The 25,723-nt window shown below is 37.9% G+C and overlaps 2 protein-coding genes across 5 annotated transcripts in view; both read left to right on the top strand.

The window, feature by feature from the left end:
* Positions 1–5,734, top strand: part of CARF (calcium responsive transcription factor) — a 32,628-nt gene extending 26,894 nt beyond the window's left edge. Inside the window, exons 13-15 of the mRNA XM_067298828.1 lie at positions 1,875–2,005; positions 3,045–3,399; positions 5,611–5,734. Coding sequence (XP_067154929.1) covers positions 1,875–2,005; positions 3,045–3,399; positions 5,611–5,729 — 605 coding nt within the window. The 3' untranslated portion in view covers positions 5,730–5,734. The remainder of the gene's footprint in view (positions 1–1,874; positions 2,006–3,044; positions 3,400–5,610) is intronic.
* A 508-nt stretch (positions 5,735–6,242) lies between these two features.
* CNBD2 (cyclic nucleotide binding domain containing 2) lies at positions 6,243–25,185 on the top strand. Of its 4 annotated transcripts, none has more exons than XM_067298829.1 (12): positions 6,243–6,298; positions 9,548–9,607; positions 10,604–10,647; positions 12,645–12,698; positions 13,870–14,033; positions 16,127–16,283; positions 16,639–16,790; positions 17,329–17,467; positions 19,172–19,289; positions 19,890–21,161; positions 21,335–21,497; positions 22,829–25,185. In XM_067298829.1, the coding sequence occupies exons 2-10, from the start codon at positions 9,550–9,552 to the stop codon at positions 20,087–20,089; spliced, it is 1,086 nt and encodes a 361-aa protein (XP_067154930.1). In that variant the 5' UTR covers positions 6,243–6,298; positions 9,548–9,549; the 3' UTR covers positions 20,090–21,161; positions 21,335–21,497; positions 22,829–25,185. The 4 variants fall into 4 exon arrangements, with proteins under 4 accessions (XP_067154930.1, XP_067154931.1, XP_067154932.1 ...); XM_067298830.1 differs by lacking the exon at positions 6,243–6,298 and adding an exon at positions 22,498–22,652; XM_067298831.1 differs by lacking the exon at positions 6,243–6,298 and having other exon boundaries at positions 21,341–21,497.
* Positions 25,186–25,723: the final 538 nt, after the last annotated feature.

The raw sequence follows: 25,723 nt of genomic DNA, 5'->3' as shown, positions 1-25,723 counted from the left end.
TCCTTCACAGATAGTTTTCCAAGGCAAATTAGCCTATCAAACTGTAAACATCCATCCAGTGATATACTGCGTTCTGGAGGGATTTAGAGAGAATTAGATTTGTTTAGTTTTCTGCACGACACATGCACCAATTCACCGGATGTAAGCATATACACTCATTTGAGCATATCTTGTCTCTACTTAAATATGTGGGGATGTTTTTGCACACTGATTGTAATTGATAATGTTGCAAGCACATAACTGAATTACAAGTCTAAGCAAAAAGAGAAACCTGACTTTGAAGAAATCAGCTCTCATTCAAGTATGTGAAATGGTAGCAAGGGAAAAAAACCCACTGGCTTCTCAAACCACTATTTGTATAAATATTTTAATTTTATTCCAACTTGTGCTGAACAGGGACAGTTTTACATGGATATGTTCCTTTAAGGAGTCAAGCAGTAATAAAACTGAAACCCAACTGTTTGCTTCCTTGCTGTGTAGAACTCTGCATCTTTGTTTAAAATAGGTCCTTCAGCATATGGTACCACTTCTTCTGTTCTCTCTTAGGTATAAGGATCACTGTAACCATCAAATTTCTTAAGTCTCTATGTTCCCTTTCACCTCTCTTAAGTGAGACAAGTGACAAGACTTGTCTTAAGTGACAAGTGAGATAACTGTGTGTGTATTTTTAAACTTACAGCATTCAGACTGAGTATCCATTCAATGTAATAAGTGGGTAGATTAGAATTTCAACTATTTGCTTTATGTCTAGGCATGTTGGCCTCAGGAAAGAACTACTATCTTTTCCTGCATGTGAATATTCACATATGTATATGGGATTTCTCTATAGTATTAAAAAGAACCTAAAACTTTGAAGTGGTTGCGTTCAAAAAGAATTATAGACTATATGGTATGGTCAGTAAGATAAAGAGTTAGAGTTTGCAACTCAGTATACATGTTAAAATGTACCCCTGGCTGCTCAGATTGCTGGAAACTTTATATGATTTCTTGCTAGAAAGCTTTTTGTGATTGCTGACCATTCTGGTTTCCGTTCACCAGGCTAATCCATATGCACAGGGCACATTCTTCTTTTGCAGTTACAGCAGTGAAACTGCAAAATAGGAAACTGAGCAATGTCCATTTGTATCTGCATAAATACAATCTTATCCAAAATGTTTTGGGTGTTTTCTCAAACTGGAAATGGAATCATCCCATGGAAAGTTTTCTTGCAGAAATTACTACCAGTGAATCTCAGTTTCCACAAGTTTGGGGGAAATGAGGTCAATCATTCTTGCATTAAGTAAGAATTTTGAGAATATGATGTAATCTGTAGTCTGAAAGGCTTCCAGATAAGTGGACTTTCTTTAAAATTGCATTTGGTGTGATGTAACACAGAAGTCATCCTAATTCCACTACAATGCTTGGAAGGGAGTGAGGAGACTTTCAGGATTTCCTGTGCAGAATTTTATTTTGGAAGGCAATTCTTTCTTTTGCTGTCTCTCTATTATTGAGCCTTTACTGAAGATGTAACCGTGGCCAAATGATTTAATTGCTGCTTTGATAGAAATGTTTTTGCTTTACATTGTAACTAGAAATTCAAAACACAGAGTAGGGAGCAATTACTTTGCTCTCTGGACCAGATTTATTGGTGCTTCTTTTTACACTCTGAACAGACGTACACCATCTTTCTGCAATATATTTTCCTCATACCCAGCTTTTTTTCTTTAGCATCTGGGTGGTTCTGCAAAAAAGAGAGAATGGCATATACATGTATGTGTTTTTATATGTCTGCATTGAGGCTGAATGGGCTTTTATTTGTTGGATTCACTGAAGAGGTTTTTAAACAAGAAGAGAAATCTGTTATAACTGTCTGCTCGCTCTCTATGGCGCTCTAGGGAGTTCACCAACAGAGTCAGTCATCACCAAAGCAGAATCCAACCAGAGCGGGGAGTCCTTGCTACCAGAAACAGCTCAGCTGTTGTCTTCACTCTCTTCATTTCAGCCCAAGATATTTGCACAACTTCAGGTACAGTCAAATCATCTCAGACCTTTCTCAGTTTTACAGAATATCAAATGTTTTGCACTGGGAATGCTGAAGGTGAGCTGAGAACAAGAAGTCTCCTCTCACCTAATTATCCCAAACGCTGGCTGAGGGAACAGGGATTTTGAAACAGCTGTCAGCTCCTGCTCTGACCCTTCTCTTGCACATCATGTTTAGCATCTAGCTGTAGAACAAGGGATCCCACTGCCATCTTTTGGCACTTTGAAGTTTGAGCCTCCTGTGAAGGCAGATCCAAGCAGATGAAGGTAGTGGATTTCTGCCTCAAACCAAGCACTTGCTCTTTTTCTGGCAGATCCAGTTATTTCATAATGAAAATGCTGCAAAACTGCAGGGTGATAAATCGGTCTTAAGTTTTATTCCTTCTAAATCCTCCTCCAGCCTCTTAAGAAAATCTGCTAAAATCCTAAAACTGCTCCCAACTCAGATCTGCAAAACTTCTAGACTGAAAGTCTGAAGAAGGGGATAAGCATGTCATGCCAATAGTGCTTCTTCTAAAGATCATCTCCCTTCAGACTTGTCTCTCTCAGCCTTCTTCTCTAACCTCTCCCTTGGAAAGCTGCCTTCTTATTTCCTGAAACCTAGTGAAAAGCATGGTCTCTTCCCTAGGAATGCAGCTTGTGGTAAGATATTGTTCTATTTGCTGTTTCCCTTCTTTCTGAAGACAGTCTGGCCCCAGCCCACTCTCTTTTTAAAGCTGTATGCTTAGCTTTTAGTGCCATCTTGGGAATGGGCACTGCTGGAGAAACTTGTCACATTTTGAAATGGAATATCAGTTCTAAACTAGAGTGTTATGGTTACAAGCGGTCTTTTAGATGTTACTGGACACCCTTGTCCTATATTTTTTCTAATAAAACCCTGGCCTAAGGAAGGCTGACTGTGTGAATGAGATGATATGTAGGAAGTCAGAAGTTATCCAGTTCCAGTGTAGCAAAATATGTAGCATTAAACACAAATTTCTCCTGCTGTAAATGATATTTTAGTACTTCTACCTTCTCTTTCACAGGGCTTACAGCTGCAGTCAACTTTTACCTCCACAAATGGATCAACAGCCCTGATAGCTGTAAATAACCATTCTCCTCCCAGCCCTGCAAGTCTCTTGGATTCCATAGGGAGTGCAATAACCAACCAACTTAGTCAGGAACACAGTCTGCAAGTGAGCACTGGCCTAACACAGCATGGCACTGCAGGCTCTGCTTTTGGGCATCCACCTGGCTCTGAGCAGAGTCTGGTCACCATGGGCCAGCTGGTAGCAGTTGGAGGGATAGATGACACCAGAAGCCTGGAAGGAGGAGTCCATCAGATTCTCTTGGGAGATGTACAGACTATTCCAGTACGGATCATGGACAGCCATCCACTTAGTAAGTTGCAGCATAGACCTGTTTCAGCTGATTCTGAATAGTTTTTACTGTAAAAACTAATTTTTCTAAAACAAAACCCTCTTTTCAAAACTTTTTAATGGAAAACCATTGACATTTTAAATTATGATGAACAGTTCAACTAAAAAGTCATTATCTTTGACCAAATACTAGCCTTCTTGATGAACATAATTTTTGCCCAAAATCCTAGTATTTAGTTAAACCGATATTTTTCAAAAATATGATTTTGTTAGGAAAAATAAGAGTAAAAAATAATCAATATTCAGTCTATTTAGAACTTTTGGTAAGAAACATTTTTTCTGTGACTTCTTTCTTTGCACTGTCTCAGCAGGTTGGTAAATTTTTTTTAATAACCTTTAAATAGGATCCTGTATTTATCAATATGCTTTAGGAGTGATCAGTTAGAGCTGTATATAATTACTTAGAATTTTAAACTTCTGTCTGAAAATACTTTGAAAATACATATTAAATGCCATAAATAACATTTCCTCTCTCAAAATAGAAGGCCCCTTAAAACCATGGTTGTCAGGTATATATTCAGTCTTTGAATTCTCAGCCATGGAACCTGGTTGAGAAGAAATCTTGCATTTAAATTGAAGAATAATTTCTAATTCTTTACAAAGAAAAGCTGTCAGATATGGAGCATATTTAGATCAGTGCAACATATTCTCTTGCCTTTGCAGAGAGTCTGAAATGTTAACTGTGGAGTATCCTTATTTTTTCCATGATTTCTAAAAAGTCCATGATTTCTAAAAAGATGACCTGTGAGTAGTTATGCAGAAACATCTAAATTAAGATGTCTCAAATTACTGGCCAAACATTCCTAATGCCATAGTCATAATTGTCCCCGTATGTCCTGATGACTTTTGCAGGTCAGCAAAATCTAATTTATACTAAATTCTATAATATTCTGAAAAATGGAAATATAACAATACATGAGGAAACAATAAAATGGAAATATAAGTATACATGAGAAAATAAATTGGAATTCAGACCTGTTAAAGTAACATTGGGATATTTTACTGGCAGTATTGTCAAAGTTAAATTTAAGGAATTTTCTGTCCATTGTACTCAAATGTTTGTGCAGTTGATGAATTCCCTTTTATAATTGAATTTGACTACTTTCCTGAGCAATTCTGTTTCTATTTTGGATAAAAGAATTTCAGAGAGGTCATCAAATGCATCTCCTTCACTCAGTTGTTCAACCTATTAATTCAGTCTAGACATTGCTGCCTCTCTGTTACAGTTTTTTTTAGGTGATGAATGTTGCAAGTGAATTTTTAAAGAAATATTATTTTATATAAAAGAAATCTAGCAAAACAAAATTCAAACTGTACGACTACAAGGACTAAACTCACTGTTTCTCTGAGGTTTTCTTTTTATTCTGTGTTTTTCCTTTGCTCAAGGTCTCCAGCCTGTATCTGGAAATTGTGAGAATGTTGGTGCCATTCCTAATTGTGTAGAGGACTTACCTATAAAATGCACAGATACTTCTTTTAAGGGGCCAGTTTGCTTTGTCTGGAGACCAGGAGGACAAGACACAGTCTAGATTGAAGAGGGAATGATGTTATAGAGTTTATTTGGAGGAAACACTATATAATTGAATTTACCAGTTTGATCAGTGTATATTTCAAGATGTTTTTTCTTGTGTGTGTGTGTGTGTGTGTGTGTGTGTGTGTGCATATACATACATACACTTGGTTAAAATCATCCTAAATGTTCTAGGCTCTCTTACAGAAGTGGTACTTTAAGAATAAGGTGTTTCTTTATTTGTGGAGTCATTGAGAAATGGCTATGCCAATCATGACTAAAGTATAAATCATTCTTTAAGTGTTAATTTTTTCAGCCATAGCACCTTCTTTTAAAACAGAAAAAAAAGAACTTTCATAAGGTGGAAAAATTTGGGGGGGAAAGTAATTTTATACTTTTAAGCTTAATTTTTGTGGATAGAACCTTTTAAATACTCTTACTTGAGGGGGCATTTACTGCAGCAAATTCATGTCAGCTTGCAGTGTCTTATAACACAGTAGATGACATAGCTGGCTGTCAAACTACCCAGCAGTTAGCTTCACAAATGCCTTGCCTGTTAGTTTTACTTCCACAACTGTTATTTTTATTTTAAATGCATACAGTTATTGGGGCTGAAGTGTTATCAGTAGAGTTTGAACTTTAATGTTTTGTTTTGTTTTTAAGCTGAAGAAAATCCAGAGGGTATTATCTGTGTGAGCCATGTTAAACAAGAACCCAGAGAAACAGCATTGTCTGTGGAGACAGATAAAATCAGAGACTGCCAGAGTTCCTCACCTATTTGAATCTGTGAAAGCTGTAAGGATTTTTCAAAACAGAGGACTCAAAATGTCTTGGTAAGAAAGGTGGATACTCTCAAAGTTGTGCCATTCTTCTTAAATGGCACTGTGACATTCAGACTAGGCATATTTTACACAAGTTCTGACGGACAGCTGCTTTGATTTACAGCTGATATGGTTCAGTGCCAATTCCAGGTCATTCGCTTCCCATCTGGAATTCCACCTCTCTCTTCTATTTCAAGTTTTGAGTAGTTTGGATGGTATCCAGATGGCTCATTTTGGTCGGCGTTTCTGAAGGTCTTCCACAATTAAATCCTTTAGTTTTAGAATGTGGATCAAAATATTGGTTTTGCTTATCTCCTTGTGACCCTCAACAGTTACGGTGCTCCAAAGACCGTAGAGTCTGCCAGCTCTAAAATCACAGAATCCAACAACAAAGTGCTTCAACACAGCAATAGTTTTGTGACCAAATGAAGGTCCCAGATGCTACATTTCAAAGGTGATGAGGGAAGAAGAAAATGCAACTTTGACCTGATCGTAATGTTAATGGTGTGAAGATCAAGGAAAGGAGAAAGGTGAGGTTGCCAGGTGAAAGTAAGGTTGAATGATGAAGAAGTGTATGAATTGTAACAGTGAATGTTTTCAACTTTGACATCTTTAAATTCATGCTCTGGCTTTATAATGAGGTTATATGCTGCTTGCAGCCTTTGTTGACATCTAAGAGCAGGAGTCCTGTCTCCTGGAAAATGATTGATGCTGCAGTTTCAGCTTACCTCCTTTTTGCTTTATGCCCTTACATTATAAACTCAGACAGATATGATTTAACCTGCTGCTGTTCCTGATGTGGGGCTTATTGATGCATTACTAACAAAGAGAGGCCCAGGAAGATAAAGCAACTAATATAAATCCAAGCAATATGTGTAAATGTGCTGTCATTATAGCATTCAGAAAACAAACTCGTCTTTTTTTAGCAGTAGCAACTTCTGACTAAAGTGGTCTGTATTTCTTAAAATAGTTAATGGGAATCTTTTAAAAATTGAATATGATCAAGGAATATCTTTCAGCAACATTTAAGCCAAAGCCATAAGTGACAAGAACTGAGTTACATGATCTGTGACAAACACATTTCTTTAATTATAAATACAAATAACTTGGAATCCATTTAGAGCAGTAAATGAAACTGACCCCAACATAGATACCAAGTTAAAGAATGCCATGGTTTGCTTCAGATGTTGAATTTTTAGAGCAGTGTGCAGTCTGTGTACAGCAATACTAACTGTTCCATTATTAGTTCCTACTAAATTTTTGAGAACTTGATCAGAAAATTAAATTTTTTTCTGTATGCTGTACAAGAATGCAATCTGAGGAATTTCTCTTTTTCACACTAAAAAAGAGGAAAAAGATTGTTTGAATTATGTAGAGGACAAAGGAATACTACTCGAACATAAGGATTAATGTTTTTAAATCGATAGTTTTGTTAACATGCATTCAAGGCATTCACAAATATAATTTAGATACTGGACATTTTAAATTATTTTTAATTTCCTTCTGTGTTTTTAAAGCTAAAGCTTTCTAAAGTCTCCCATTGAACTTGGGTTCCAAAAACTTCTATATGCAGCATCTGTTAAGTAGGTGCTATATTTTAGTCTTACCTTAAAATATATTAACTTCTGTGAGGTTAACTAATACTATTGATGTTGTTCATTTAAAGCTAATGTTTGTGGGTTAGCTTAAATTAGAACTTTCCAATAGGGTAATGCTCTTATTAAATAAGAGTGTTCTATCATGCATAGAGAATCTTCAGTTCTTTGGAGTCTCATACTTTGTTTCTACACTGACTTCTTTTGTGGTCTGCCATACTCATTTCTGGGTGGGTAAATCCCATGAGGATTACCCTTTTGTTCTTTTTGTTTGTTTGTTTGTTTGTTAAATTGTGAAAATTTGTCCAGAATGGATGTTCTGTCCTGCTGTAATCATAGTTACAGAATACACAGCCAACAGTTACCTTGTCTTTTCAAATTCAGCAACAATATGCTAAAAAATGGGTAGCTCCTTCCACTCTGCTGTATTCAGTGATTCCATCACCTGTTTTTCTTAGGATTTAAACTAATGCATAACAAGGTGTATCACCTTTCTCATTATTACTCATTTTTGAGATTTGCTCCTCATTTTTTGAGAATGCTTGTTCTCGAAAGAACAAATTACAGCTAAAGATTACCAGTGATAGGTTATTTCAGTTCTAGTTTCCTTCAAAGAAGGTGATGAATTTGTGGCTGGAGTAAAAAGTTAAGGAAAGATAAGTTACATTTCCACCAGTTCTTGCTTAGTTTCCCTCATTGACAGGTCTGTTCTTGAACAGTCACTGTTCTTCCCACCATGAGCTACAATCTAATCTTGTGCTGAATGGTATTTCTGAAGGTACTTCTACTTTTGGATATTGCTTGCATCTGAAAGAAATGCTCTTTTAGTCCATTTTGACTAGCAAGCTATGAAGTGACTTTTGTAATCTAGCCTGAATTGCATGGTAACCTGAAAACAATAGAACAGAAAGTTGGAAGAAATTTAAAGAAGCAGTAAATAATTAAGAGGAAACAGTTGATTTGAAAACTGGGGATAAGAGCTGCAGTTCTGTTCATAGAAAAAATTTATTTGAAACGTTTCTTCAGCTGATATTCACATTTTTGTTTCCAGATACCTTCATTTTCCCAGATTTCTAGTTCTTTATCTTCCAAATGTGTACTCCAGTTTATTACTATGTTGTCTTTTAATTTAACATAACCTTTCCTCTTTAAAGAGTATATTTACATTAGTTTTGTGTGTGTTGCTGATGGGGGACGTGAACTGATCACTCATGCCCAGTCTCTATATTCACATTAACATTTTAGTTCACTAAAATCCAATTAGTTTACAGAAAAAAATCTCTTATATTCATATAAAAAAACCTCACAAGTAAACAATATCACTTTCGATGCACTTAAACTTGTTTGAATAGAATACTCAAGGTGATTTTTCTGAGAAAGCTCTATCATTTGATACAAAGAAGTCAGTTATGACTTTGCGTTGGAATTGTAGATGTTTTTCTCGTGTTTATTTTGTTTCCTTGCGGTTATTATGTTCAAGCGTTCATTTTGCAAACCTAGAAATCCTGCACTTCCACAGCACTGTAAATGAGGAAATTATTCTCCAGTCTATTCTCATTGTTCTTTACTCATAACAGTGGTTGGTTGGCATCACAAGAAGGACTCTGCTTATGTATGTGCCTGCAAAAATAACTTTTTGCTAAAAGGTAGAGAAGTCATAAAAAGACACATGTCCATAGCTCTCATTCAAGGCTGGCAGCTTCTTGGAAGGAAAACAGTAATGTGAGTCCTTTTTGTGCTGTTCAAGAACCCAAACTTGGTCATGTGGTATGAAGATTATTGTAGCTTGTACAAAATCTAGAGACACAAATGTGTGTATACGTATGTATGTATATATATTTATATAGTAATTTAATGTGTAATATTCCTATTCAAATGTAAACTACTTTCTCTTTTAAAGATATGGTCTATGTTGTGGTTATGGGGGGCTCACAGAGAGAGATACAAGAGCTACTTGAGGGCTGGGGAGGAAGGAGCGAGCAAATAGGACAACTTCAAGGAGGCCAGGTGGAAGAAGGTCCTGAGGGCATGTGAAAGATGAGGACCCTGTGGGGAGGGCCAGAGAGGCTGTGCTGGGGGCTACAGGACTCTGGAATGGGATTGCGAGCCCATCACAAAGGCCTGGTGCAGATCCAGAATCCGCGGCAGTAGTGGGCTGGGTGAGTTCATGGTGGGAATTTGCAGATATGGAAGAAGAGGAAAGCCTGGCCTGTCCTCCAGACCAAGAGAGATGCCCAAGTTTTGGTGAGTACCAGAGACAACTAAATGTCTTCCCATAATTTGAGATGCCCATCCTTATCTTTTAATACAAAGAAGAAACTCCTCTTGGAGCTCTAACACAGGCATATAGCCTCTTTTTCCTTTACATCTTACCGAGGAAAGTATGCCTTTTTTCCCAACTGAATTGATTTGCTGCTCCCCTTGTCCCTATGATTACAGCTCTGTCTACCTCAAGCATGCCCAGTTTCCATCCAAGTCTCTCTTCCTTCACACTTACTAGAGCTCCCACCCAAATCCCCTGCACTCAGGCTCTCTCATTCTCAATGTTTCACTGTGACATTGTTGGCAGCAGTTGATGAGTTCCCTCCACAAGTAAATACTGGTGAGGTTTACCTTTGTGTCATTGTTTGTTTCATCTCCCCAGGATCCTAAGTCTCTATGTTCCTTTAATTTCATTAAGTTTTTTGTCCTTGCTTTGTTTGTGGTTTATCAACCACACCTCCAGCATGGGAGCTGGATGAATAGCAAACACCCAGATTTCACAGGACCATTGCTTCATGCACAGTAACTGAAGAGATTTGAGAAAACAAGGAGGAAAGGATAGTTTCTTGCTACTGTTAGTGCTTTATATTGAGAAACTGGCCTCTCCCCTTCTTTACCACTTGAGTTCCTGATTTTGCTTGTGGATAATAGCTTGCTGTTGATTGAAACTTATGATTTGTTCCCTTAAGCCTATTCAAGCAGATATGTGCTCAGAAGACTAGGTGGGAAGAATCTATTCCAATAAGGATAGAAAGCGTGCTATAGCTGAGGATGGGGCTGTGAAAAGATACTGCTCTTCATGGATCTTTGTTGAGGAAGTTTTTTGACCTGCCCTTCCCTTCTGAACAAGACTTTCTTTGGAATAAACTTCAGAGCCTATCCCATTAGTAATAATTATCTTCTCTCAGCAACAGCACACCTTGTTAATGAATGAAAGAAGCATTGTGTAAAATAGGCTGTGTTGTTTTTTCTGTGTAGGTCAGAAGGTATCCAGCAGGTCTATCCAACAAGCAGCAACTAAGGTATGTCGTTGGGGGAGGAGAAAGGGAAGACACAATCTCAACACATGGAAGGAGTGTGTGTGTGTGGTGGTGGGGGTCTCCCCCCCCCCCAGTATAAGGTGTTACATCTTAGTATCTCATTCCATTTCTAATCCATGTGATGTTTATTTTCTTAAGTGATTTAATGTGTTTTCTGGGGAGTCGTCAGAAGAACAGTCATAAACACTACTGCCGTATCATGGAAGATATTAGTGGATGTTTGTCATATAGGGCCCCATCCACAGGTGTCTTAGTACAGAAAGGGTTTAAAAGGCATTGAAGGCTTTCTGAGGACAAAAGCTGAGTGTCCTTGTCATAAGGGATCTTTCCTGGCCAGACAATTAGGAGCACTGAATGCTGTGGGAGTAATCCTCCTAAATAGTCCATTAGCCTATGCTAGGTAGAAGAAACCCTGCAGTAGGTATGTATATGATAACCTTCTTGTGGGAAAAGTTGCCGTTGATTGCCTGATAGTTTAAGTGATATATGTGTGCCGGATTGTATGCACTTGAAAGAAGAGAAAAAGAAAATAGAGACATGCATATAGTTACTTGCATGTAGTTCACATGCATATAGTTACTTGCATGTGGCTCTTTAATACAGTTTTAATAACACTTACTGTGGTTAGAGGATACAGATTTTTTAGGGCACGTATAATCAGGTCTTTTTTAATGTTGGTAATTGGAATTCATGTTTCTACAACAGCCATCTTCAGCACTCTGCAATGCAGCTTGGCTGGTCATTTGGCATGCTGGGGGGTTTTGTTAATGGCAGTCTGCCTGTTTAAACAAGAGCATGTCGTTCTAAGCAAATTAAATTTCTCTCTCTTCCGCATCCTTTTTCTAATGAAGATTTATAAGGCTCAGAGGAGGATGCAAATCTCTTTGTAGTATAGTGATTTCATAACTGTTGACTTCTGGGTCCTCAGTATGAAGGAACTAGAGAGCGAAAACTTACACAGTATTGGATCTGCCATTTGGTTATTTTTCTAATATACTTGGTTTTCTACAGCATGACAGTGTCAGTACAACATAGGCTGCTACCAAAATACTATTGAATTTTCAGCTCTATCCTTTGGTTAAATGCTGGTGAATTTTGGTGGCTCCAGCAAAGATCAGAGACTGCTTCTGTTGTTTGTAGGATAGTCATTGTCTTTAGAGACTATTTAAAATATAATTAGGTATGATAATCAAATGGCAATAGGAGAGTCAGAAACAGAGAATCTTCATCAGGAGGAGTTCAGCAGGAGAGGGAGGAGTCCAATCCAAGTGTCCTCATACCGAGACTAATGCCTTCGCTGCTAGTCCTGACTGCACCCTTTAAGAAAGGGGGATGATCTGTCTTCATGTTCCGACATAGTCGTCCTTTCTGTTTGTTCTCTCAAGAAGTTCTACAAACTTGCAAGAGACATCAAGATCATGAAGAAAATGTGTAAGATCTTATGGGAAGACCTGCAGGAGCAGAAGAGATTAGAAACTGACAACATGACTTCTGTAAAGCTCCCGTTCTTTGGCAGGAAGGAAAGGATTTTTCTACTGCAAATAAAAGTAAATCTCTTCAAGTATTAGAATTAGTGCATTTCTCTGTTCTGCTTGACAAGATGCCTAGTGGCTGGGACAGACCTCAATGTTTACATGAATATCTACCCAGATGTCAATGAATACTCATCCAGGCATTGCCATCTTTGCATGGCACATTGAAACTGGGCCAGTGGTACCTTCTGATCTTGTATTGTCAGTGTATATTTTCTTAAAGTAAATGCAAAGCTTGTTTTTTAATGAAATTGTGGTGAGCTTTTGTCTGAAGTCCTTTCTAATAGATGCTTTTTACAGAGTAAGCTTTAAGTTAAAATAGGCAATGTACTAGTTCTACAGAAATTTGTCTTATGAGGAAATGTTAGTGTATACTTGCTAACTCTGTGATAGCCTAAAACAACCAAAGCCTTTCCCAATATATTTTGTTTTGTTCTTTTTATCCAGAACAAGAAACATTCCAAACTGTCCTTCAACACCAGCAAGTTCAGAGCTTCAAAGGTCTGGTACCTTTTGTTCTTCTGCAGGTGGTCTGCAAATCACTGACATGTTCAGGGTGTCTCACAAAAAAAGGAGCAACAATTATTGAGCCAAACTCGTACCAGGGCGGGGACCACAGCTGAATCCCCACCACCTCTCCCATCACATGAGGGCACTTTCTAATCATTTTGCATAACCTGGTCACTTGACAGCATGTCAATAGAATATTTGCAAAGCAGGCAGTGCATGGTGTTTAGAAAACCAGCTACTATGGTTTGATTATAAACATCTGTGTCAGGTTAAATCTAAAGATGGTAAATTGTAAAACAAATTTCCCTTGTCTGCTTGGAATTTGCACTGGTTCAGTGAAACTAGTTTGGGGTCATAAATGGTCAAGTCCCAAGAACTAACAGAGCCTTCAGATATGGATTCAGCCTTCCTGATCTGAGCTGTAATTGAGCAAGGGACAAATCCTGAGGCTGTGCCCATGCACTCTGCAGTACTTCTTGGGCAGAAGAAAAAACGTCAGATCTCTCCAGCTCCTGAGAACAGCGTCAGCTGCTTTTGTGTTCTTGCCTGCTGCAGAGCTCCTCATATTTTTCTCCTCAAAGATGGCTTGTGGAATTCTGCTTTTCACCATGAGGGAAGATGGAGGTGTCCCTGTATGAAAACTTGATGGACAGTTTCTGTTGGCTGCGTGAGCTGGCAGCTCTTAGAACAGTCAAGCACCATGTGTTTAAGTTGTGTTTGGAAAGGGAGATGGCAGAAAGAACAAGCAACTGAAGAATGTAATGGTAGAAGTAGGCCTTCTTGCTCCTCAGACAATGCATTTTTAAAGTCTCCTAGGAAAAACTTTTTTTATACTGGTCAGCAGTGGGAGGGAAAAAACTTACCCTTTAATGAGGTTCAGCTAATTAGCCACAAACTTGGCCTAAAAATCATGTTTTAGCATTTAATTCCTAATGGACAATGTTAAAAATTCAGTCATACTTTGTCTGAGCACTGTTGTCTTAGAGATAAATTTAGCAATTTCTCGCAGATATTTCTCTTAAAGTTGAAAGGGGAGAGAGAGAATTGGGAATTAATTACATATGTTTCTTAAAGATGACACTCTTCATTTTTCTGAAGTGTAGAGGTGTTTGTGGCTTCTACTTTTAACACTTAGTTCATTAGGTGTTGGATGTTTTCTCAGGATCACTTACCTCTGAGAGTAATCCAGATAACCAGGAAGAGACCGGAATGGAGAACAGAAGAGGAAGTGAAGTTTGTACAAAGCTGCTTGCAGGAGATAGAAAGCTATCAAAGTTACAGCTTGAGATTGCAATTTCTTCTGGCTAAAGTGATTCACTTTGAATGGTAGATGGTTGGGGGTTTTTTTGCATTATGCATTTTTACTATAGCTGATTTTAGTGCTATTTATGCTCTGAACTCACAGCTAAGGAAATCTGGCCAAAAGTGGAAAGGTAACCATGTAAGTTATGTCTTCATTCCGCTAAGTGTCTTCTGAATGCAAACTGGTATAACAACTTCATGTTCTTTGCTGTTAACAAAGTCATTAACAGCTGTTAACACAGCTGAGGTGTTTTGTGCATTTTATGGTCTGCCTTCTACATGCTGGAAGAACTGTAATGGCTATGATTTTTCAAAGCTGCATGAATGAGTTAGTTTTTTAGTTTCTTACTAATACTAATTCACACTAGAAATCAGGTGCCCTTGAGGAATTTGAAATTGCAATTAAAAAATTGCATTAGGCATTCTTCTGTCATTTAATTCCTTGATGTCTCCTTTAGGACCAACTATCAGTTCCCTGTGAGATGAGTTTTAGCTGAGACTGCTCTTCTTTGTAATTATAAGTCTTAAATCTGGTGCTATCTTGTGGGAACTTCCTACTAGCAAGTGACTTTAACAACTTTTACTAGTGCATATGAAAACTTAGTGTAATAGTATTGTTAATAACAAGAATATGCTGCAAATCCAATGTTATAGAAGGTGTTTGACCTCTGTTGAATGGTCTTTGCTTACATCATCTGGCAGCAATATCTATTGTCTCTTGGGACAGAAGCCTCAGAGGGAAGGAGATGGAGAAGGTGGGAGTCGTCTTGACCTTCTCCTTATCCAAACCAGACTTTGAGAGCCTACTGAGAACAGATGATCCATTGTGTGAGGGCTTTACTGATTTTAATCCTACATATTCACAGTAATTTGGGCATATGGGTTTTTCATGTCATGTCCTAGTGCATGTCTAACTTTGAACATAAGGCAAGCCGTAGAATTGCTTCTCCCTGGCCACCTCATATTTTTTCCCCCTCTTCTACTACAATATTCACACTCAAGCACTTTTAGGGAGTATGATTTTAACACATTCTCATCTACCATTTTTCTGCCTTTTTCCTGCCACTTTCATCCAGAAAAGCACAGAAATATATATATATATATTTAAGAACTTTTTTGTATCATCCTCACTTTCCCATGGTTGGGGATGAATTTTCTCTCAGCTTTATTGTGCTGGAGGTTCATTCCTTGCATGACTGAAGTGTAAGATGCCATTATGTTTTGCATGAGGTGGGGGAGGCAGTGGTGAGCTCCACTTCTCCCATCACTCTAGAAGTCCCTGCAGGAAGTCCCTGCCACACGTTCTGCTCCTGCACCCGTGTCTTCCAGTCAGGCCAGCACAACTGTAGAGCTGTGCTGAGAGCTAGATCTTGCACTACATGTACACCAGCAAATTATCAGTGCAAATAACTGTCCTCCCCATTCTTTTGTTTTGAAACCAGATCAGCTGTGGATTTGGTCCACTGTGAACCCCACAAATGACTCTGTGGGCACAACTTGAGGGGCTAGCACTGGACCGGGATAGGAAGTTCTTAACTTCCAGCCTTTACATCAGTGCTTCTCAGTCATCAGAGTTGTGAATCTCATAATGTTCCCCAGCCTTGGAAACAGTGGAGTGCAGTGATACAAGAGGAGATACTACTTCATAGTGAGTGAAGGGAAAACTAAACTGCTTTAGATAGACTGGACTAATGAAAGTGTTTCTTACAGGTACCTGCTACTCTAGAGTGAATTTGGGCAATCCTTAGCTGGTTTACCGAGCTTCCTGGGTAGTCTCACATGTATTTAACTAAAAATTTAGATCTGAACTCAAGTCACAGGGCCAAATACTTAGTGATCTCTCTTTGATCACTGCAAACAATTATTTCCTTGAATATTTTAAGCAGGGCAGAAAATGGATCAATTTTCACTTTTAAAAAGTCATCCTGTGGGTAGGAAGCAGCACACTTTTGATGTTTGAATCAGAACTTACATTTCTGGATGTGTTCTAGTTGGGCCTCAAGTTCTGCGCATTCACCTTGTTGCAATAGTAAATCTCAGCTGCAGAGTCAACTCAGGAACAGGTCTAATTCATTACATTTCTGCTAGATAATACCAGCCGCATTTCTGTTTTCCAGGTTTGAACGTGGGCGAGTTATTCTGAAGAAAGGACACTGCAGCATTAGTTTCTACTTCATTTACTTTGGCAGTGTTGCTCTTATGGATGATGAGGATGGTAGCAGCATCTTCACAGCACTGTATCCAGTGGTGCTTCAGAAGGGGGCAAAGTTTGGAGTAAGTGGCATCTGCAGTAAAAATACTGTTACTTCATGCATGGGAAAAGAAATGAAATAAGCAGAGTTTGGGAATGAGATCTATATTCCTATGCTTTTCAGAACTTACCCTTCTGTTGCAATGAGAAGGGAACTTTCTTAGAAGATAAGTTGTGTTGTATGTGGGTTCTTGTACCTCCTAACAAAAGTCTAGCACTGGCTGTCATGGGTAAGTAGACAGGGCATTAGGTGAGATGGACCATTTAATAGTTTCTAATAGGGGCAATGTTTGGATTACAAAACTGATGGATAAATTCCTAGTATAAACTAAGTTAATCTTTCTTTCGTTCCCCTCTCTCCACTTCTCATCATGAAAGGAAGATTCTCTATTGAAAGGAACAAGGCAAGTTGCTACGGTTGTCTGTATGGAAGACACAAAGCTATTTGTGGTGGATAAGGACGACTTTTTTGCTCATAAATTAGATGAAGAGCTTCAGGAAGAATTATGCTGTCGATATAACTTCATCAAGTAATTTCTTACAGTGTTATCACCCACTTTTGCTTATTGTTTGACTGTTTTTACTACAGTATAATCTATTCCATAAACTTCCCCGGCTATGTGAAGGCCATAGATGAAATGCATTATAACAATTGTCTTGTCTCATGAGGTTCTATGACAAGGAAAGAAATTCCCCATTGGCTGTCTATGACAACTGTACATGGTACTTTGCCACCAACTGCTCTGTAAGGATTCATGATTATCCATGTACCTCAGCTACTAATCCTGCCAAATTTTTTTGCACTAAAGTGCTCTATAAATTTGTGAAGAACTTTGGTCAGGCAAAGTGAATTTTCACTGAATGCTTTGCTTTGCATCATGAAACTATGGCAACTTTAAAAAGACACTGACTAACCTAGAACTGGATTTGTCATTTCCAGGAGCCATGGCCTGGGGTTCATCAGTTACAACTGCAAAAAGATCTATGTTTTTATAGTTAAACATGTTTTTCAGCAAGTTCATTGTCAGGCAGGCTGTGAAAAAAGTGTCTGTATTGCTTCTCTTTCAGAGGTGTGAACTTCTTTGCAAAATGGTCTAAAAGATCAATAGTGACAATAACTAATAGCTGCAAAATGGAAAAGTTTCACTATGGACAGGTGATAACAAAAGATATCACAAATTCAGACAGCATAATTCTCATTAGTAAGGTAAGATCCTTCAGAGATTAACCGAAGGCTAATATTCTTGGTGGTATGCTGACATTTCTTTAGAGCCTGCAAAAAAGAACAAAAATGGTAATTATGGGCCATTACTGAAAGAAGTAAGAAATAATGCACTTTAGTGCCAGACCTTGGTGGGTTTGGTTTCTGTTGGTTTTGTCATGCTTTTACTTAGTGTCCGACTCCTTTGCAAACCCTGTGTAGAATCTATTTTACCAAAGACTCGATCTCTTATGCAGTGTAAGTTACCAGTTAATATGTCGGAGCCTAATACACAAGTTCTTCATGGCAAGAAACACATTTTTTCTCATATTCTCTAACAGAAATAGTTTAACTTTTTTAATATTAATGGTAATTATCAAAAGACACTTGAGAGAAACTTTACGTGTTATATATTTACTCTTTTATCTGTCTGTTGCTTTTGGAATAGATGAATTCCTCTTTTTTGATGGGAGCAGTTATTAGTGCTGAAATAACTGTTTTCCAATGAGCTACAGGGCCTCAACTGCATCAGAAATGGCTTTAGGTAGGGAAAACATATTTAATTTTGTGGTGCCAGAGTTTCCTAAGAGAAGAGGCATGGCAGGCCTCTGGACTCACAAAAATACACATTACCTTTCAGGCATAATATTATAAAGATCAATAGGGTTTCCAGAGATGTTTTAGTGACATCATACACAAATGTATTATATGCAAGCACTGTAAGGCAGTGATTCTTCCTGTTTTTTTCTGAGATGCTTTAAAGACTTTGTGTTTGTTATTTAGTGGCTTGCCAGCTGACTACCAGCTGAATGATAGTAAGAAAAGAGTCAGCAATAAATGCTTTGCCCAGAATTATACTACTTAAACCCAGAACCAGAGGCAATAGTTGGCATATTTTTGTTTTTTTCCATGAAGGTAACTGTCTTGAGATATTTGAAGAGGAATAAATTTGTTTATTCTCTGTAGCATTGTCTGATGACAAAAATAACAGGTTAAGTTTATTGGGAGGGCTTTCTAGGACCCATGATCAGTTAGTGCTAATCATATCATAAGCTGTCAATATTGTCATTTGGGCTTTTTTTCAGATTTCCAGTTGCCATAACTTTCTTCAGGGGAGTTTTTGTCAACTCATTCCAGTGGTCATGCTGTCTCTCTGGGATGAGGTGTTGTAGCATTGTTTACTAATTTAGCTAGAAAAGATTTGTTTGCTGTTATTTAGATAATTTAGAGAAAGACTAGTACAATAGACTGTCCGGGAAAAGGTACTGTTACAGAGAAGGGCTTATTTAGTACTGATGAGAATGCAACACTGGCTGCTGAATCAAGCTTCAGTCTTGGAAGCAGGCTCCAAATCTGCCACTCTCAAAGAATTCAGAGGCAACTTGTTGAGGTTGTTGCTACTTTCCTTCATGCTAGTTTTTCCACTGTAAGAAAACCATATATGTATACCTCTCTTGCTGCCTCTAAAGAATATTGTAAGTAAATATTGGTATTTGGAAAAATCAGAGGGGAGTAATTGTTCAATGTTGTCATTGTTGAATCATAACATTCATCAAGGGTTGATATAATACCTGAAGCAGAACTTTTTTTGCACATATCAGCAAATGCTTGTCATCTTCGTCTACTCACAGAGTAAGAAAAAGACTGATTTGCTTAAAGCTGCCGAGGGCATCAGCATGTTAATGTTATGATGCCTGTTTGTGTTATTAGGGAACCTGTGAAATTTTGCGCCTAGTTGATCTTACTGCTTGCCTGTCCTATCACAAATGGGTCCATCAACAGCTCACGTATCTTTCCAAGATTAGCCCTTGTCTCACCAGGAAAACTGGTAAGTTGCACTCACTTTCAGGCTTTATCTGGAAACTTCTGAATGACCATCAAGTTAGTAACTTGAAACTTTATTGCCTTTTGTTACCTGTATCTTTTTACTGTAATTTCATAGATAGAAAGTAATTGTGGAAGGGATGGTTGTGCAATTCTGTTCTGAAGTCCTGTATAACATAGGCTAGGTCAAACTCAATAGTCACAGGTGCTTGTAAAGCTGAACTTTGCCCTAATGCTGTTGTTAGGGTTAAAGAGTAATTCCAGAGCTTTTTTAACATGCTCTTAGACATTTTTTATGGTAAGGAGAGAGCCATATGCTTTTAGCCTTACCTTCTACCTTTACTGAGGAATCGGACAACTGGTTGGGGTACAGTGATAAATGGGGATTGTGGTATCATTTAAAAATCATTAAACAGGCTTCCTTGTCCTGCAAAAGGAGGTGGCCATGCAGAAGTTCTGTACTTGTACTGTTTTGTGGATCTGAGCAGCATTTCCCACTAGTATAAAGATTTGTACAGAGCGATCATTCCATGAGTCTGGGAATTTAGTGAGGAACTTACTTGTCTACCATTTATCAAGAAGAATGAATTTCTTGTTTTTGCAGGAGCTGTAGGCAGGAAGAGGTTTGAAGACTTTCTGCGCAAATCCTTTCCAGTGCAGGATTTAACAAATCTCAAAGCTTGGGACCTTAAATGTAACATGAGCCAGGGTGGTCAAAATGTGAATAGACATCCCACTGCTGCAAGAGCTAAAAGGATAAATCAAAAGCTGGAGAAACAACAGATAGGAGGCTGTTTCAGGTAGAATGAGTTAAGGGCCCCTTTATGTGCTACTCAAACAGGTTAATAGTAGCTGAAAATGGAAATGTTTGTTCTAAATCAGGAAGTTCTATTTTCTGAAGTACTTCTGGTTAAGAGGACAGTTTCTTCTCTGAGTAATGGGGAGAACTGAACAAAGGTTTTGGAAGAAAAGACTGGTTGTGGGGATTTTGGTTTGAGGGAAGGGAGGATGAGAGGCAATTGCTGTTGCTTAGTCATATTTTTTGATGAATAAATTTTAGATCTTGCTGACTTCTTTTTAAAACTTCAACACACTGGGAAATTGTTTATCGAAGAAATCATCAAAATGGCTGTGAAAATATTTTATTCAAAGAAAAATTGCATTCAGGCTTATAGTAAAAATGATATTTGAAAAATAGAAAGCAAGTGAGTTTGGATGCTTCCAAAACTATTCTGGTGTAAAAAAGTGTTATTTCTTTGAAGATGTAGGGAAACATGCCAGTATTAAAACAACAACAACCCCCTCCCCCCCCCGACCAGAATCGACCTCCCTGTAGCATACAGAGTTTGGCTTTCACATAGAAAAGTTACATCCCCACTGTGTGTATTTGGTACATTTCCCTGGCGAGGTATGTTCAAATTTAGGCAGACCTTAAAATAAGATGTGTGCGTTGTCTGTATGAATATAGATTGTGTGAGAAGAGAGGATAAAAAAGATGTAGTACCGATAATGAAGATGTTACAAAAGACACAGATTTAGAAAAGTAGCTAGTTAGCTCCCTCTTAGACATATTGAGTGTTTCTGAAGCACTTAGAAAATAGGTGATCATGGGATGCAGGGACAGGCCAAAGCTGGGTACAGGAAGATGGCAGCATTTGAAGCATGGGAGTGAAAGATTTTACTCAGGGAGCATTTGTTTAGAATACAGAAAGGTAGATCTTAAAACCTGTAGGGAACCAAGCAGGAAAAAGGAGAAGGTGTTTACAAAGAAATCTTAAGGATAAAAAAGGCAATATACCAACCCAAAGATAACTTGGAAGGAAAACTTACAGAAAACTCCCAAGGAAGAACTCCCATTCACATCACTGCAGCCAAGGTAATGAGATGTGCTGATTTTGACACACAGAATGACCAAATGTGAAATTTATAATTTTGTTATTGTCCAGATGTCATAACAAAAAATTACATTACTTGACAACACTTTACGGCAAAATGCTTGTTTAGAGGGGGGAAAAAAAAGTTCAACCCTTTACTTGTTTTTGTGTGGAGTTGTAGCTATGATGACTGTGATAACACAAAAATTGGCCAGAGGGAAATGTCTGGGCTCTTCCACAAGACAAAGACTATTTTGACACCATACGGAGAGATACCCACTGATCATGCCCTGGCAGTTTACATGAGAGTTGCTGAAGTTCACGAAGAAGAAATTGTGGTGAGTATTTCCAAAAAGGAACTGCCATTAAAAACGTCTGTGCTATTCAACAGGAAGATCTTTCCAACCTTCCCTGTTACAAACCACCCAAAAAGTCTCCTGGCCAGTACCAGATTGTAAGTGGAGAACTTACACAAATCATTTCTTTGTGCTTTCTGATATTATATATGTTCAGTAATTAATCAAATAGTTAATCAGATGGCTCTGCCCAGGAAGTAGATAACGTTGAATACTTGATGAGAAATTTTGAAGATAAAAGCTTTCTTCTGAAGCTTCATCTATTATTTTCAGCAGTGGATTACAAAGTAAACCTTGCCATGTACAAAGGTGGCAGCCTTTAATGCTTATCTGTTGATGCAAGTTGATGGATGATGTTTTGACATAACAATAGGCCCTGCCAGTTATTTCTCACATTACTTTCTTCTTCCAGTGCCAAATGGCAATGCCAAAATACTCCATGTGGGATCATTTTCTGGGTTCATAGACTCTGGGCTGCTTGTAGTTAGTATATTATGATGGTCAGATAAGGTCTGAAACCAAGGGAAGAAGGCATATGGTGATTCAGGGTATGTGCCCCATCAGCATTATCTGTGGTTGGGCTACAAGAGGGCCTCAAGAGGACCTCTGGAGCTTGAGCTACAATTTTTGTTGCTACTTTGAGAGATGGTGGGCAGCAGGAAAATCATTGCACTCCCTCAGAGTGAACTGTTTCTGGGGCACAGGTGAGTTGGCTGAAGTATAGATATAAACAAGACTTTTCTGCAGTTGCTAGGGAGACATGCAAATCAGATTTTCACACTAATAACAGTATCAATTGACATCAAATACCAAGGAAAACAGCAGGCAAGAGATTCTCAAGTAGTCTTCCTTAATGATATTGGTTAAACCCTCCCTTTAAAATGCATCTTATAACAAGCCTCTCAAATTATGCTTAAGATATGGTGTATGAAAACATCAGCTGAACAGCACAGATCATTTTCATTGTTACGTTCTTCCCTAGGGCATCAGCCAGCATTTTTTCCCTGACCATATGCAAGATAGGCGGAGCATGGTTTTAGTCAGTAAGGATGCTGAGGTCATATGGTTGAGGAAGGACAGCTTTGAAAAATTAGTGCATTTAAGAGAAGTTCTTGAATTACACAAGCGTTATCCTAGGTGAGTAAAATGAATGTGTCTGAAAAGCAAATTGACCTGTGAAGCTGTAAAACAGTGTTTGGGCTACTTGACCAGCACTTACTCAACATCCTTCTTGCAATTTTATAATAAATAGGGAACCTCTGGCTCCATCTGAGGTGAAATTTCACAACCAAATATTTTGGCTGTCTTTTCAGTGATGATGAGCTGTGTCAGAAGTTTCTGGAAGAGAACCAGTGGAAAATAATAAAGAAAGACCTAGCAAGTTCTATATTACAAAGAAAATGTGCACCAAAAATAACTCCTGTTTTTGAAAAGCCTGGAGAACATGTTCATAATTCCTGGACTGTGAACCAAGCTGGCATTCTGGACCTGAGTGTGCTCTATCATAAACCTTCTCAGCAGCACCCACACAAGTTTGTTCCTCTTTACCTGGAGCAAAGAAGGCAGTATCCAATTACGCCAGATACAGAGTTACGACTGATTCATAGTATCATTTCACCACAGCTCAGTTTAAAAGGACTGTTCTAGAAAGCATGAGAAATCAGTTTAAGAACACTGATGCAGACAAAAAAATGAAGCACCATTTTTAAAAAGTGAAAGTTGGAAGAATAAATCTGTGTTCAAATTCATAGTTCTCCCCCCACACTTTTTTTTCCCCCCATTTTTCCAAGATTGCTGCTGTGAACTTCAATGTACATACTGTTTTTTTTCCAGTGTTAATTTAATTTTCCCTATATTATAAGGAAATGTGTTTATGCACTCAAACATTTTCACCTATGTTTTCTTCTGTGGAATATATCCTTTTATATGAAATATTCAGAGTCTTTTTAAGATTCTGAGATACTTTCATGTTTGTGTATCTGGTGAATACAACTATCAATGCAACTGAAAAAAGCTCTAGTCCCTCTTCCAGTTGAGGTGATAAAGTTGTGTGATATAATTAATATGATACTTAAAATATGTTGGTTGATTACAGCTATAATAGCTGCTGTAATCTTTGTAATATTTGTGCTTCAGTGTATTTGGATGGCTGATATTGTTGCAATGTGCTAATCAGAACCATAGCACTGAGTTCTGAACGCTGTCAGGGTAAGTTGATCAACGTTTTTGGTGAAACATGACATAATGAATAGACATTTTTTTGCAATATATTGTTTATTCTAAAGTGTTTTGGGTTTGGGTTTTTTTTTTGTTTTGGGTGGGGGTTTTTTTTGGTAATATTGAACTTAAAGGTAAGTAATCAAACCATGAAGGCATGTTCTTCCATTAGATTAAACCTCTGAGAAATTTTAAGACCTACCTACACTTGCAATGGCCTTGTGCCAGAAAAATGTCTCTCTAGTACCTTAGTGATATTCCAGAAACATAAGGATCCTATAAAAAGTGATCTTATGAGAAGGAAGATATCTTGAAAGAGATGGCTAGTGGAGACTTTCCTGGACTATGGATGCTACTTCTGGGGGTGTCTCGTGCATGAGGAATACAGGGCTGGAATTTTCCTGTGCTTACATGAGATTCTGGCCCTGACCTGAGCTGGGATTGGACCACTTGATCTCTAGAGGCCCCCTCCAACATAAATTACTCTGTTCAGTGGATTGGTGTTGTCCTTGTTTGCAGAAAATAAGCTTTATATGTATAGAGTGATCCTGCAAAGATGAACAAAGTAACTGTAGCTTTCGATTATTCCAAGGCTTTATTCTTTCATAGATACAAATGTAATTTATTGCAGAATATAAATCACAAGGAGTGTGCGCTATTGTGCAAGATGTTTTGATGTAGGCTTTAGGGGGTTCCATTTTATCTGACCCAGTTATGTGCTTGAGAAATTAATACACTTCTAACATATTGATATCTGAGGAGAAAAACTAATCTGGAGAGATGTCTATTTAAAAGTACACAGAGAGATCTCTTACCTAGTGCCTTGGAAGAAAAATGAGATGATAGATTTTAACTGTCTGGAATGTAGAGATTGACATGAGATCCTGGAAGAAATTAAGGACCTAACTTTTCCCAAATGCTAGACAGTTGTATGTACTTAAAACTAAAGCAACAAAAACACTAAACTTGTCTGACCTGTTTTCAGCTGTTGTGAACTGATGTGCTGCTGTGATAAGTGAATTTGATCATTTCCATTTTACAGTATGTGTCTTTCAACAGAAAAATATTCTATTGGTTAAATTCTCTATAGGCAGTTACCTTCTCTAGATACAGGCCACATTATGGCTTCAGATCTAAGCCAAACTGGTATTGATCTGGTGATTTGTTTACTCATGTGAGGAGAAACTGTTGTTTTAGGTTGGTGCCCAGAGGATGCTGCAGAACCAAAACTAGCATTAACTGATGCCCTTCTTGAAAATTTCACTTCTGAAGACTTTCTGAACTGCTTTAAAGCATACTCATAAGAAATGTGAGGAAGCTTTTCTTGCTACATTTGTTCTTGGAGTGATAAAGATACAAACAACTGTGTGTTTACTACAAAGAAGGTAAATTGACTGTTCCTCTGTGCGTCTCCTTTTCAAAGGGACTTTCAATAAAAAAACTAAAACAATGATTTAAAGCTGAGAAAAAGAAATAATTCTTGCTGAATACATCATTTATCTGCAAAGGACATGTCCACAAAGTAGTACTGAGGTCAAACATGATTTAGACTGATAATTTAGAATATCCACAGTTATGTTACTGCTTAGTAACATATCTATAGAACCTTTCTATAGAAGGATCTAAACCTTTAGCCTAGAGGGTGCAAGCTAACCATGAACAGATGAAGGTGGGAATAACAGGATATTCTTTAGGGAACTGGGAAGGGTAATATTTCTTCCACTTAATGCTGAAATATCTGGCACTGTCAAGTTTAAGTGACAGGATACTTGACTAAATGGACCAGTAGTCTGATTCATTTGTGCCAGAGAGGAGTGTTAACATTTTCTTAACAAACTGCTGCTACAAAAAATACCATTGCTTAAAAAATATTCTTGTTTTTCAGTGCATACATATTTTTAATTTTCTACCTTTATCTGCATTTGCTTGCCTTGCTGTTGTAATAAATAGTATCAGGAAAGCATAAAATTTTTGTTTGGTTTTGGATGATG

Source organism: Apteryx mantelli, chromosome 6 (genome assembly GCF_036417845.1).
Source record: "Apteryx mantelli isolate bAptMan1 chromosome 6, bAptMan1.hap1, whole genome shotgun sequence".
NCBI classification, from domain to species: domain Eukaryota; kingdom Metazoa; phylum Chordata; class Aves; order Apterygiformes; family Apterygidae; genus Apteryx; species Apteryx mantelli.
The sequence above is the reverse complement of the archived record's forward strand: the minus strand, read 5'-3'. Positions and strand labels throughout refer to the sequence as shown.

Coding starts and splice junctions, on each gene's coding strand:
- CNBD2 (XM_067298829.1), top strand. CDS start 9,550: ATGGAAGAAGAGGAAAGCCTGGCCTGTCCTCCAGACCAAGAGAGATGC. Junction 16,791..17,328: donor TGTCGATATAACTTCATCAA/GTAATTTCTTAC, acceptor CTTCTCTTTCAG/AGGTGTGAACTTCTTTGCAA. Junction 17,468..19,171: donor GCATAATTCTCATTAGTAAG/GTAAGATCCTTC, acceptor TTGTGTTATTAG/GGAACCTGTGAAATTTTGCG.